This window comes from Eptatretus burgeri, chromosome 6, assembly GCF_056783735.1.
Source record: "Eptatretus burgeri isolate ZD-2024b chromosome 6, Ebu_testis_v1, whole genome shotgun sequence".
NCBI lineage: Eukaryota > Metazoa > Chordata > Myxini > Myxiniformes > Myxinidae > Eptatretus > Eptatretus burgeri.
Window position 1 is genome coordinate 99773314 of NC_140966.1, and position 14740 is coordinate 99788053.

The 14740-nt window shown below is 44.5% G+C and overlaps 1 protein-coding gene across 1 annotated transcript in view; it reads right to left on the reverse strand.

Moving 5' to 3' along the window:
* The window catches only part of LOC147025449 (uncharacterized), a 46042-nt gene that overhangs the window by 11630 nt on the left and 19672 nt on the right, over positions 1-14740 (reverse strand). The window contains exons 9-11 of the mRNA XM_085887082.1: positions 3830-3871; positions 3542-3590; positions 2050-2121 (exon numbers count right to left, since the gene is read on the reverse strand). Of these exons, the coding sequence (XP_085743208.1) occupies positions 2050-2121; positions 3542-3590; positions 3830-3871 (163 nt within the window). The remainder of the gene's footprint in view (positions 1-2049; positions 2122-3541; positions 3591-3829; positions 3872-14740) is intronic.

The following is a 14740-nucleotide window of genomic DNA, read 5'->3' on the forward strand; positions in this document are numbered from 1 at the left end:
GAGAGAGAGAGAGAGAGAGAGAGAGAGAGAGAGAGAGAGAGAGAGAGAGAGAGAGAGAGAGAGAGAGAGAGAGAGAGAGAGAGAGAGAGAGAGAGAGAGAGAGAGAGAGAGAGAGAGAGAGAGAGAGAGAGAGAGAGAGAGAGAGAGAGAGAGAGAGAGGACGAGAGAGAGAGAGAGAGGACGAGAGAGAGAGAGAGAGGACGAGAGAGAGAGAGAGAGAGAGAGAGAGAGAGAGAGAGAGGACGAGAGAGAGAGAGAGAGAGAGAGAGAGAGAGAGAGAGAGAGAGAGAGAGAGAGAGAGAGAGAGAGAGAGAGAGAGAGAGAGAGAGAGAGAGACGAGAGAGAGAGAGAGAGGACGAGAGAGAGAGAGAGAGACGAGAGAGAGAGAGAGAGAGAGAGAGAGAGAGAGAGAGAGAGAGAGAGAGAGAGAGAGACGAGAGAGAGAGAGAGAGAGGACGAGAGAGAGAGAGAGAGAGAGACGAGAGAGAGAGAGAGAGAGAGAGAGAGAGAGAGAGAGAGAGGACGAGAGAGAGAGAGAGAGACGAGAGAGAGAGAGAGAGAGAGAGAGAGAGAGAGAGAGAGAGAGAGAGAGAGAGAGAGAGAGAGAGAGAGAGAGAGAGAGAGAGAGAGAGAGAGAGAGAGAGAGAGAGAGAGAGAGAGAGAGAGAGAGAGAGAGAGAGAGAGAGAGAGAGAGAGAGAGAGAGAGAGAGAGAGAGAGAGAGAGAGAGAGAGAGAGAGAGAGAGAGAGAGAGAGAGAGAGAGAGAGAGAGAGAGAGAGAGAGAGAGAGGACGAGAGAGAGAGAGAGAGAGAGACGAGAGAGAGAGAGAGAGAGAGAGAGAGAGAGAGAGAGAGAGAGAGAGAGAGAGAGAGAGAGAGAGAGTGAGAGAGAGAGTGAGAGAGAGAGAGTGAGAGAGTGAGAGAGAGAGAGAGAGAGTGAGAGAGTGAGAGAGAGAGAGAGAGAGAGAGAGAGAGAGAGAGAGACACTGAGAGAGACACTGAGAGAGAGACTGAGAGAGAGAGACTGAGAGAGAGACTGAGAGAGACAGAGAGAGAGAGACTGAGAGAGAGAGACTGAGAGAGAGAGAGACTGAGAGAGAGAGACTGAGAGAGAGAGAGAGAGAGAGAGAGAGAGAGAGAGAGAGAGAGAGAGAGAGAGAGAGAGAGAGAGAGAGAGAGAGAGAGAGAGAGAGAGAGACTATGGCCCTCCATCACCTCACTCTTCCAAGACCCTCTGTTCTTTTGACAGGCAACAAAAATCAGAAAACCACCCCGTCTGCAACGTGAGAGGAACTGGTGATGTATTTCAGCCTCATCACATGATATGCTAATAAAGTTGAAAGCTTTCTATTTCCACAGTATCCAGGAGATCAGTTTGTGATGCCACCATCTCATCACAATGGTGAGAGTTGGCAGTCCCAAAAATGGATCCGATGGAATCGAGAGTTCTCAACAGAGTCTCCATTGAACGACGCAATCATCATGTCGGCTGCAATTTGAAGGAATTATCTGGAACCATGCAGTCTGCAATTCAGTTTGGAAGCCAGCTTTGACATGCAATCCACGTCATGGCTGATGGTGAGGCCGATAAAGTCAAGGGAACAAACCACTTCTTTATCTGACCATGAAAATACATCAGTGAGTGTTTTTTGACAATCATGCCACAGTTACATTGTGACTGAGATTTGTCAAAACTGAAAGAGATGTTAAATTTATCAGAGAAACGGACCTCGACTTCAAAGATATTTTGCTTGCTTTCCTATTTGGATAAATTTTCATGGTTGAGCTTAATAAAACTGGCGATAAGGACACCAGACTTTGAACATGAGAAGATGAAACTAAAGATGGTAATACCATCTATTCTGCTATATTTGTGCCTGTAATAAATATGCACTGTGGAGCATGAACCCAAGATGGAGTATAAAGGGTCTCAACAATCAGGACATCATAATTCATGTTTACCAATCACTAAATTATTCAGCTGCTCAAGTAAAAGTGGACTTGAGAGACACACACAGTGGATTTTCGGCAAAAGACTTCAGAAACCTTACCTCCATCCACATACTCCATAATGAGGACCAATTGTTTTTTGATATCATCTGAAAAGGCTTCAATCAACATCACTGTAGGGTAACAAGATAATGGACCAAATGGTAAGATGGCATGAGGAACTCACCCAAAGTCAAACACCTTTAAACATGATGAACGCGCATATTTCATGCAACAATTCCAATGACGATAAAAAGGATATAAATTCGTATTTTAATCTCAAAATGAATATTTATTCTCGAAAACTATTGATTCAAGTTTATCTGAAACAGGAATTGTCATGATGGTCACTTTATTGCCTCTGCACCGAAGGTGAACGAGGTTACGTTTTCACCCCTCTCTGTCTGTCTGTGTGCAGGATATGTAAAAAAGTTGTGGACGGATCTGGATGAAATTTGGTGGGCAAGTTGGGTGTGTGACAAGGACGAACTGATTAGAATTTGGTGACGATCTAGATCCGACTTAGAGAAATTTTCAGAGATTCTTCACCATTGAGAGATAGGGCCAAACTAATATATAGCACAATATCTCCAAAAGTTGTTGATGAAACTTGGAAAGGTTGGGTGTGTGACCACACCAAATTGACTCAATTTTGGTGAAGAACCGAATCCGGGTCTTGATACAAGTTATTTAATTTGAAAAGTGATTCTTCACCATTGAGAGATATGGCCAAAAACGATGTATTGCATGATATTTGAAAAATGTTTTGGGCCCGATATGTTCTCGTGGATTAGGCATGACGTGGCGGAGCGTATGTGCTCTACCGAGTGCGCTAGTTGCAAATACTTTTCAATTTTGTTCACAGATGGCTTGATAAAGAACAACACCCGCTCCTTTTGCATCTTCAGATGCATAAGGGCACCAAGAAGAGAGTGCACAACACTGGACAAGTCACCACTCTGACGCAGGTCCTGATAAAGTGTGAGTGATATTTCTTTTTAACAACAAGCAATCCCAAAAGGGGGTGACAGGATGGCATAGATGTGTACACACTTGCCTCAAAGCAGTCTAGCCTGGGAGCGAATCCTGACCCAGCTGTAAACTCTCATCCCAGTGTTTCACAGGCAGGGTGATTCATCAATGTGCGTGCCCGTCCCTCAGAGAGACGTTAAACTGGCATCCCATCTGCCGGCATTAGTTGGTGGAAGTTAAATATCCCAAGGTGTCCTTAGCGATGAGCTGGCAAGCAATTGTGAGCACCATGAACAAATTCCAAATTTGGCTCAACGTCTGCTGGGAATGCAATGGCAAACCACCCAGTACAACTGTTGCTCAAGAAGCTGCTTCGGCGGCACCGACATTCTGATACAGCGGCACAGAGTCTGAAGAGACAGATCCAAAAAGGTGTTTGCAAAGCTGAACTATAGTTTTGATCAAATAGTTTTGATTTTGATCAGATAGTTGAGGGATAATTGAGAAATTCATGCCACAGAAGTACAATTTGTAACTTTTTTGTTCATACTGCAATACGTTTGGGTGATATCCATCACTTACCAATGTATGGATGATCAAGACTGGCCATTATATCAGCTTCAGCATTGAGCTGCAAAAAAAAAGAAAAGATAAGAAAATTGAACAAATTCATTTTATAATCTAAATGAAGGTTAACTTACCCCATAGCTATAACCACAAGATTGTAACTCATGCAGAGACTCACAGCCTCAAGGACCAACAGACAGACTCATCACCGATAAAAGATCTCCCAGGACAGTTGAGGGGTAAATTAAACCGTATTAGTTCAGCAGTTAAAACACTATTATCTCCACATTCAGATAAACTTACTGCTTCCATGTCCTTCACATATTTTGCACTCTTCAAAGCAACCTGAAAGACAACAAAAGGTCACATAATAACATATTAGTTACAATGTGGGAAAACGAGAAATATTGCATGTATATATTGTCGTGTCCAGGGAGTTTAACCCCTACCTGGGCGGATAGCCAAACGTCTCCCTTGGAGGCCTACAGCCGAGACTCTCGGAGATTAATGCGCGCACACAGGAAAGTAATTAAGCACTGTATCAGGAAGGTACAAGGGGCAGGGCACAATGGTGGAGTGATGGGGGCACGGCGGAGCACAGCACGGGGCGGGGGGTGGGGGGTGTATATTCGAACCTGACAAATACATGGATACAGCTACTTAAAATGAACACATTTAATGAAATGAGAAAAAAAATCACAAGGGTAATTATAAGTGTAATAATTATACGCACGTGAGATAAATTAAACTCTAAGTCAAGGCGCCTATACACACAGACTTAAATACAAACAATGGGCAAACAAAATAAAACAAAAGCAATCCTTCTTCATTCTGGCACTTAGCTTGGCCCAGAGATGGTGTTTGTGGAACTTGGAATCGAGGCGCTTCTGTTTGCATGTGTAGATGGTCGCAACATGGCACCAACTCGCTCTCTCACAGCGGGACAACGTACGTCAGGCAATTCGTGAGCGGTATTCAACACCAAGGCTCAGAGTCCCTGTGCAGCTGCTTCATGCGTCGATCGTCTTCACCGACCTGCTATTTGACATACACGAGGCTCGGGGTTCGTTTCTCATGACCAAACCAAGAGCCAAATGCCAGCCAGCGTCTTGCTCCACCATGGGAGCCAAATCGCCTCAAAATGAATGCAAGAACCGTGCCGTCTTCTTCATGTGTCAAAGAAAAGCCAGCTATAAAGCCCTGCTCTTACAGGCCATCTCCGAACTACGTTTGTTATCGACCGCATGTGTCCCTTACTCCGCACTCATCCGTTCCTCCTCACACTGACCTCATGTGTGCGCTCTCCCAATCTCTCGTCTCTGACTGACCTATTTGATTTGCTCATTCCCATGCCCTCTTCCTCTTCATGCGTCTCACGTCACGTTCATCAATCCTCCGCCCCCGGGGTGTGGCCAGCTCGCACGAAACCCGGGAAGGCAGGGCCTCCGCCCGCTAGGCACGTTTGGCTAGTTTCTGACATCATGCCCATCAATCATCAGCCTTGGAGTCGTGACTTCACCCGACGTCACCCTTGGAAGTGGAGCTTCTGCCTGCTCGGCATGTTTGGCTTGCTTGTAAATGCAAAAATATAGGAATAGGTTGCAGGGGGGCAACCACACACTGGGGGAGTTCTAATTAATTAACCACATCTAATTAACACCGCAACACCCCCCTCCCCCCCCCCCCCCGTGTGGTGGCATGTAACACTTAAGCTCACAGTTTCCCTACTTAATTACATCGAGATGTCTCCTATATGTCAACGGACCAAACAACTCTATTCAATCCTAACTTCCCTATTAAATTCCTCCATCTACCGCCACAACCGTAACAGTATATCTATCTATAATTTCAGCAATCTGTGTGTGTGTGTGTGTGTGTGTGTGTGTGTGTGTGTGTGTGTGTGTGTGTGTGTGTGTGTGTGTGTGTGTGTGTGTGTGTGTGTGCGTCTGTCTGTCTGCGACCGCCGTTTCTCGACGACCGCCAGTCCGATCTGATTGAAACTTGCCAAGAATATTGCCGGGGCCCCTCAGATGTGCCTTTTCGAGGTTTGATATCAATCGGACAAACGGTTCCCAAGTTACGGCCATTTTACTGCTTTTTCAGTGTTGAAAAGGTGTATATATGGCAGCTGAAGGTGTCGTTCCACCTTCTCACACCAATTTTTTCCCAAATTATTAATAACCGGATGATCACCGGTCCAATCGGATTGAAACTTGCCAGGAATATTGCCGGGGACCCGCTGATGTGCCTTTTCAAGGTTTGATATCAATCGGACAAGCGGTTCCCAAGTTACGGCCATTTATGTCGACCAATGACACGACACGGTGCTATGACATCACGAATGACGTCACAATTAATGTTTATTTATTTATTTATTTATTATTTAAATTTTATTTGCACGATTGACAGTCCCATCTGATTGAAATTTGCCAGGAATATTGCTGGGGACCCGCTGATATGCCTTTTCAAGGTTTGATATTAATTGGACAAGCGGTTCCCAAGTTACGACAATTTATCTGTCGACCAATGACAAGACAAGGTGCTATGACATCACGAATGACGTCACAATTAATGTTTATTTATTTATTTATTATTTTTTATTTATTTTGCACGATTGACGGTCCAATCTGATTGAAACTTGACAGGAATATTGCTGGGGACCCGCGGATGTGCCTTTTCGATGTTTGATATTAATCGGACGAGCAGTTCCCAAGTTACGGCCATTTATCTGTCGACCAATATCTGCGAGAGAGGGGGACGGGAGAGGGGGGATGAGAGTGGGGGCGAGAGAGGAGGGGGAGAGAGGAAGGGCGAGACTAGGGGGGATAGAGGGGGGCAAGAGAGGGGGAGAGAGAGGGGGGCAAGAGAGGGGGTGAGAGTGGGGGTGAGAGGGGGGACGGGAGAGGGGGACGGGAGAGGGGGATGAGAGTGGGGGAGAGAGAGGAGGGGGAGAGAGCAAGGGCGAGACTCGGGGGGATAGAGGGGGCAAGAGAGGGGGAGAGAGAGGGGGCGAGAGAGGAGCGAGAGGAGGGGGGAGAGAGGAGGGGTGAGACTAGGGGTGAGAGAGGAGGGGGAGAGAGAGGGAATAGAGGAGGGGTGAGACTAGGGGTGAGAGAGGGGGAGAGGGGGAGAGAGAGGGGAGAGAGAGGGGAGAGAGAGGAGGGCAAGAGAGGGGTGAGACAGGAGGGAGAGAGGGGGAGAGAGAGGGGGAGAGAGAGGGGGGCAAGAGAGGGGGCGAGAGAGGGGAGGGAGAGAGGGGGGAAAGAGGGGGTGAGAGAGAGGGGGCGTCACAATTCAAGAGAGGGGGAGACAGGAGGGGGCGAGAGAGGGGGGGATGAGAGTGGGGGCGAGAGGAGAGGGAGCGAGAGAGAGGGGCGTCACAATTCTTCTTCATTTGATATGATGTTACAATTGACGCTGGGGACCTGAATACGTTTCCCAGGTGTTTCCCAAGTTATGGCCATTTATGATACGGTTGGTCCGATCTATTGAAATAATGCCACAATCCAGTCATCATTTACGCACCTACAGGCCCGCCCCTATGGGCCCGTACTCGTGTGTGTATATATATATATATATATATATATATATATATATATATATATATATATATATATATATATATATATGCCTCCATGGCAATGGCACACAACATACAGCTATCCCAAGACAGGTATTTCAATAGTATGTGTATTAGTTGGTCCCTTCCATATAATATGTCTCGTTGGTAAAGGGGAAAAATGCGTTGCGTGGGACTCTTTCAGTTTGGCCTCTTACATATAATAAATGGTCCTTGTGGACACATAGTTTTTGGGGATTTGAATGCAATTAGTAACAGTGATATTAGGGATCTGATGAAAATGGGAGCTAAATATTGGGAACCAGGAACTCAACCTTGGAGCTGCATTAGGTCTTCAATTGTGGTTTCTGTCTCTAATTTTATTAACAAAATGTGCATCAAATTTAAGTAATCTGTAAACAGTTTTCATGCATGGTTTAACAGAGTTGTGGAAGTCCTGGATTATAGGATTAAGTTTTTCAGGAGTTGGGGCTTGCTTTCACTGGGTATGTCTAAACCAATGTTGAACAAGCCGAGTGTTCATCAAGACACTTGGGATCTCTATGATAGCTACGTAATAGTTCCAGCGGAAAAGGCTGCTTATAATTTTGTTGTGATTTGTAAAATGTTTTATGAGGAGGTTTTATGAAGTGAGTTTGGCATTGATATGGTTACTTTCACGAGGATAGGAAATAGCACATATATTCCTTGTCATAAGTCACTCCAAGATATCTCTGAGCATGAGGAAGTTTTAGTTAATAACTTCAGTATTGAATGTAAAGAGGTAAATCTTTGTATTCCTCAGCTTTGCTGGATTCCTAAGCTTCATCAGAACCCGTACAAGTGTCGGTTTATAGCGGGTGTCAGGCAGTGTTCCACCAAACAGGTATCAGGTCAGGTCAGGTATGGGAGCATGTGCCAGAACAGCGCGTCGCTGCGTCCACTTTCCGCCGGTACTCCAGGGGCCTCCGTCTGGCTATCCCCCAGGCAGATGCCAGGCCCATCCCCATCTCCTTGAGATGATGGTCAACCTGCTGCAAGCATGAGGCACGTGGTCGGCACACTGGCCTCCTCCACTCATGAGACTCTCTCGCTGAGAGAATCTGGTGAGCAGGATCAGCGTCAGGAAAACGAGCCACATGTCCATACAGCCGCAACTGACGCTCACGGACTATGCAGGTAACAAATCTCATCCGAGTCTCTCTCAGCAACCGCTCGTTGGACACAAAATCTGACCAGCGATAGCCAAGGATTCTCCGAAGACACCTGGTACCAAAGGAATTAAGTCTCCGTCTCAGATCCTTGGTCAGAGTCCAAGTCTCGCACCCATAGAGCAAGACTGGAAGTACCAAGGACCTGAAGACTCGAACTTTCGTCCTCCCGCACAGGTACCGGCAGCGCCACACCCCATGATCCAGTGAATCCATGACTCCCGAGGCCCGACCCAGACGTCTACTGACCTCTGACTCGCAGCCAGCAGAGACATGAATATCACTGCCAAGGTAAGTGAATCTCTCCACGACCTCAACATCCTCACCACAAACAGACACAGACAGGACAGCACAAACACCACAAACAGGTATCGGTTGCCGTTAACTCAGGCTTCCAAGTTGTTTGGGAACAGTCCAAGAAATATTGTTTTGGTCGAAGTCACATTTGCTCTACGGCGAAGTTACAGCGGCCGTACACCCTCTGAATTGACAGAAACGTGCGGCGGCCGCAGAGTTTCTGAGGTGGTTCCAGGGTGGCCCTACGCCATTTGGCTATCTTTTGTAGGCTGTAGGGGTCGCCGTGGAATTATAACGCGGAGTTATAACTTTTTTCATTTCTATGTTCGCCGAAGCAATTCGACAAGCCGAAACAAAAGAACTGGTTTAAAAAAAAAAACGAAAAAAAAATAACCCACTCGTTACCGTCCGTCTGGATGCACGTTCGCCTTAGGGCCCCCCTGCGGTCGCCTTGTGGTCACCTTGGGGGAAAATTGCGTCTGCCTTGAAAATTCTATGGCCGCCGCAGGAACGCCCTAAGGTCACCGTGCAACATCAAATCAAAGACTGTACGGCACCCCCACGTTTTCGGTCTCCACCATTTATAAATACGCCGGACGACTACCTGAAAAATAAAAACATATGTGACTGCTACATTGTGTGACCGTGGAAATACTGCGGCCGCCCTATAATTGCTAGTGGCCGTAGATTTTGTAGACCCCACGGCCGCCGTGCCAAATGTGACTTCGGCCTGAGCAATTGAGAATAATTCTGGTATTAACACTTTCTGGAGCATTAATTCTTCTTTCGAGTTCTCAGATAGAATTATATGCCTTAATATCAAGTCAGTTGAAGTTTTTGATTTTTCAACTTTAAATACAAATGTGGATTAGCACTCGTGAGGGATTCACTATTCAATGTGATTGACAAGGTTTTTAACTCTTTTAATAAGTTTTTATGTGTCAGGTTTGATAGAGCATTCTTTTCTAAAAATAAATACTCAAGTTTTCATTATTTTGATAAGCAGAAGTTTTAGGATGTTGTAAATTTTATTTTGTTTATTACTTTTGTGTTTTTTTTGTGGGATAATGTTTCAACAGGTTAAGATTATTCCGATGGGTGGGAATTGCAGCCCCCTACTAGTAGACATTTTTCTTATTTGCTGTGAATTTTCATTCATGCAGAAACTGATAAAGTAGAAAAAGTTAGGATTCGATAAAATATTATCTCATACATGTCGTTAAATAGATGATATTTGTGTGATTAAGTATAATTTTTTTGACAAGCAGCTTTACAAGATTTATCAAGACAGCCTGATTGTAAACAGGAGTGGTAATGATTGCACAGTTGCTGCATATCTGGAGGTGTGAGTTAGAGTTGAACAGAATGGCTTTATACAAGTGCATATCATAAAGTTGATGATTTCAGTTTCCATGTCATCTTGTACACCTTTCCATGCAGCAATGTACCAATTAAAATGGGTTACAATGTCATTTCATCTCAGCCACTAAGATTTGCAAGAATTTGTTCAGTGAAGGATGATTTTGTGGAACGTGCCGAGAAGGTTTTCTCCATCATGTTAAACAGAGGATATTTGGCTGATTGTTTGATCAGGTCTTGTGAGAATGTCGTTAGACTCCATCGACACCTTTTATTTAAGTTTGGTTGGTTTTCATGTACATCACCGGTCAAAAGTTTTACAACGACCCCATTTTTCCAGTTTTTACTGAAATTTAAACAGTTTAATGTTTCAATGTACTGTGAAATAAGAGCACAGAACAAATAAACAATTGCAGATGAAAAGAAATCAAGGAATCATTTTGTTGAACAAAAATTAATTTAAATTTTTGACTCATCAAAGTGGCCACCTTATGCAGATATAACAGCTGAAGATACTCGTGGCATTCTTTCGACAATGGAAATCAAATATTGTTCGGAAAGTTCTTCACAACACTGTTGCAGAAGTTCCCACAAATGTGTTGCACTTGTCGGTTGCTTTGCTTTCACCCTTCTGTCCAGTTCATCCCAAAGCAGCTGGATGGGGTTTAAGTCTGGAGACTGTGCTGGCCATTCCATGATTTGAAGCCTACCTTCTTGTACTTTTCTTCTAAGGTTGGTCTGACATAGCCTGGAGGTATGTTTTGGGTCGTTATCTTGCTGAAGCATGAACCCCTGACAAACTCGGCATAGACCAAAGGGTATCGCATGGTGATGCAAAATGCTGTGGTAGGCCTTTTGGTTCAGGGTGCCAGTCACTCTGTGCAAGTCGCCAACTCTGGATCCAGCAAAAGAGCCCCAGATCATCATGCTTCCTCCTCCATGTTTGACAGTTGGTGTCACACACTGAGGAACTATCCTTTCGCTACTCGACGGTGTACAAAAACCCTGCATGATGAACCGAAGATTTCAAATTTTTATTCATCGGTCCACAAGACTTTCTTCCAGTTTTCAGTAGTCCACTGGCGGTGCTTCATGGCCCAGGCAAGCCTCTTTTTCTTATTTTGCCATCTTAGCAATGGCATTCTTGCTGCCACTCGACCTGTCAAACCTGCAACTCGAAGTCTTCTCCACAGTTGAAACTGAGACTTCCTTACTTCGACCAGTGTCAAGCTGTGCTTGAAGATTCTGTCCTGTGAGCCGCCGATCACCCAAGCTGTTGACTCTCAGAAACTTGTCTTCTGATTTTGTTGTGGCTTTGGGTCTGCCAGACCTCTTCCTGTCAGAGTTTCCTCCAGTTTCCAAGTGCCTTGTATTGGTGTAGGAAACTACGCACTGTCACATTGGCTTCCTTTGCAATTTCTCCAAAGGAAAGACTTTCACTTTGAAGGGTTATAATGGTCTGTCTGTCTTCCTTTGTTAATTGTCTTTTTTTCACCATTATGATAGCAATATACTACTTCCTGCAGTGCAATATTGTCCAAATAATATTGGACACCTGTAGGAATTGTTTGCTTCAACTCTCACGGCTTAATTTACTTCCATTGCTGCAGAACAGCTGCAGTTGCTTACCCATTACTTGTTCCCAAGAAAGTTACTTTTTAAACAACTCTGAAATTTATATTATTTTTCAGTTTTTGGTAACCTCAACTTGTTTTTTTTTTTAACGTCTGGTAGTTTACTGCTCAGCTTTGTACCATTTCAGGTTATTGACTGGACTTGACCCACTTAAATGTCAGTAAAAACTGAAAAATAGGGGTGTTCTAAAACTTTTGACTGGTTGTGTAAACAAGTTCCTATTGCATTTGATATAATAATAATGAATTAATTATTTTAGTCAGTTAAATTCTTTAATTGATGCTCTTGATTGAGCATTATATATATTAAGAGATGTATTAAATAATGGAGGTATTTGGAGAAAAATACAATAAATAAATACTATTTTGAAAATACATTATAAATAAGCATTAATATAATTTATTGGTGGTTGCTGTGATATGCAGTCCAGCAAGTTAAAATCGGTTGTTAATGACAGTTTGAATATTTGAATGACAGTTTGAGTCTATGGTTCAATGGAGATGCTGTGTCATGGACATGTCTCCAAGGTAAATTTTTTATCGCTTAATATATTATCATATAAAGTGATGTGTGATGAAAGTTATTCATATGTTGTGATACATTAAATAGCAGTAATAATGAAATAAGTTTGAATAAGAACATTGCATTACCTTGTTGACTGACTGTCGGGACACAAATTTAAAGTTATGGGTCCATTGATGTTAAGCAATCTACTGATGTGGATCTGCGACTGGGGTTGTGGATCCATTATTTGTAGAGGTTCTGGGCTGAAAGGATCGAAACCTCAATGAAAAACGGTGCCCAGCTGATGATCCGGGCAGTTGGAAAATCAGTAAATTGCTTATAAGTTAAGATTATTACTTCAAATAAAATAGCATTTGGAAGTACGAACAAGTACGTGAAAAAACCGTGTTTGTGTGTTTATATATTGTATGTGTTTGTATGTATATGTATATGTATGTGGATGTGTGTGTGTGTGTGTGTGTGTGTGTGTGTGGTGTTTATATTTGTGTGTTTATAAGTAGATGTGTGTGGTGTTTGTGTGTGTGTGTGTGTGTGTGTGTGTGTGTGTGTGTGTGTGTGTGTGTGTGTGTGTGTGTGTGTATTGTTTTATCTGGCTTCCTTCTTGGAACTATGGTGCAGTAATTGGTCTATATTTTGATCTCTATAACCTGGAAGTCTCACAGTTCTTCCATTATTTTTCTTACACCCTTTGCTACACCTCTTTCTTTCACACGAAACATGCAAGTTAGTATGCACGCCCATCAATAGAAACGAAGCAGGCACACTGCGAGTGCCACATCTCCCAGGCATTTGAGCGCCAATTCTCAACCGCCATTTCGCCTCAGACCTTTATTCCGCTCCCCAAACTATACCACGCTCACCACAACCACTTCATAAAATAAAAAAAAATCCCCACAACAACTCATGCTTACAAATGCGACCTTTATTCATCATTTAATACAATGTCATTCAATCTCTTCAATCTCGTCCTCATAACGCCACATGGCAATCCTCTCTCACGACAAATGCCACGTGGCAAACCTCTCACACGACAAACGTCACATGCTTGCATTACTCTACAACCAAAACCATCGCTTTCTGTACCCACCTTACCCAGTCACACCCAACTGTTCCTGGACTCTGTGTCCTTTTATCCTGACAAGGTGGAGAGCTTGCTGTCAAACCACGACGTAGATTCTGCAAAAGGTCCAGACGGCATCAGCCCACGTGTTCTAAAAACCTGCTCCTCTACTCTTGCTCACCCTCTCTCTATTCTATTCAGCCTCTCATTTGCTCCAGGTCATCTGCCATCTGCTTGGAAAAGAGCAAACATTACTGCCCTGCATAAAAAAGGTGCAAAAACATATCCCTGCAACTACAGACCAATCAGCCTTTTCCCAATCATCAGCAAGGTTATGGAATCCATCAATGCTTCAGACATGAAATCATTCCTCTTCTCTAATGCCCTAATTTCTGATCATCAATTTGGTTTCAGACCAGGCCACTCTACCCTGGATATGCTGCTTCTGCTCTCCCAGCAATGGATGGAGGTTCTCAATGCCAGACATGACATCAGAGCCATATCCCGAGACATATCACGTGCTTTTGACACGGTCTGGCACCCGGCCCTGTTCACCAAACCCTCTTCCTATGGTATTCAAGGCCATCTCCACTCATGGCTCACAGACATCCTCTCCTGTCGCAGTCAACTTGTGGCCCTAAAAGGAGTTCTTTCATCCCCTCTTCCTACCCAGGCTGGAGTTCCCCAAGGCAGCATTCTGGGCCCTGTTCTATTTCTAGTTTTCATCAATGATCTCTCCGACTCTCTGGAAAATCCTCTCTATCTCATTGCTGATGACTTCACCCTCTGCCGTACCATCTGTCATCCCTGTGACTGGCAACCAGCAGCTTCTTCGCTCACTGCAGATCTGGGGAAAAATCACAATTGGTCAAACACGTGGAACATGTCTTTCAATCTGGACATGGACGTGGAACATGTCTCACACTCTCACGATGTCTCTCAGAAAGGACTGTTTGGAACCCCCCCCCCCCACCCCATCTACATTCTCAACAATCCTCTGACAGAAGTCCTTTCATTCAAGCTTCTGTGTCTCACTATCTGTCATGATCTTTCCTGGAAAAGCCACATTTCCAACCTGGCCTCGAAAGACAGTCGCCGACTGGGAATCCTCCATCGTGCAAAGTCCTTCCTCAGCCCACCTGAGCTCCTGACCACATAAAAAAACTTTTGTCCACAGCCTGATGGAGTACTGCTCTCCCCTCTGGGATGGTGCTCCTGCCTCCCACCTTTCTCGGCTTCACGCTGGGGAAACCAAGGCATTTCGGATAATTGGCATCTCCCGCGATGAGGCTGAGTATTTGAGCCTCTCACTTTCTCACCGCAGGCAGGTCGGTGGTCTTTCTGTCTTCGACTGTCTCCTCTCCGGTCTCGCCCCCCCCCCTGCTGTGTCTGCAATTTGTCCCCACCATATTTCCGCAGGGCGCTCCAGGTTCGTCAACAACCCCCTTCTGGTAAAACTACCAAAATCATGAATCACTGCCCACCTTCACTCTTTCATTCCTCTTTTTCCCCACCTTTGGAATAAACTCCCTCACTCTGTTCAATCCCATTCTTTCTTACCCCAAGGC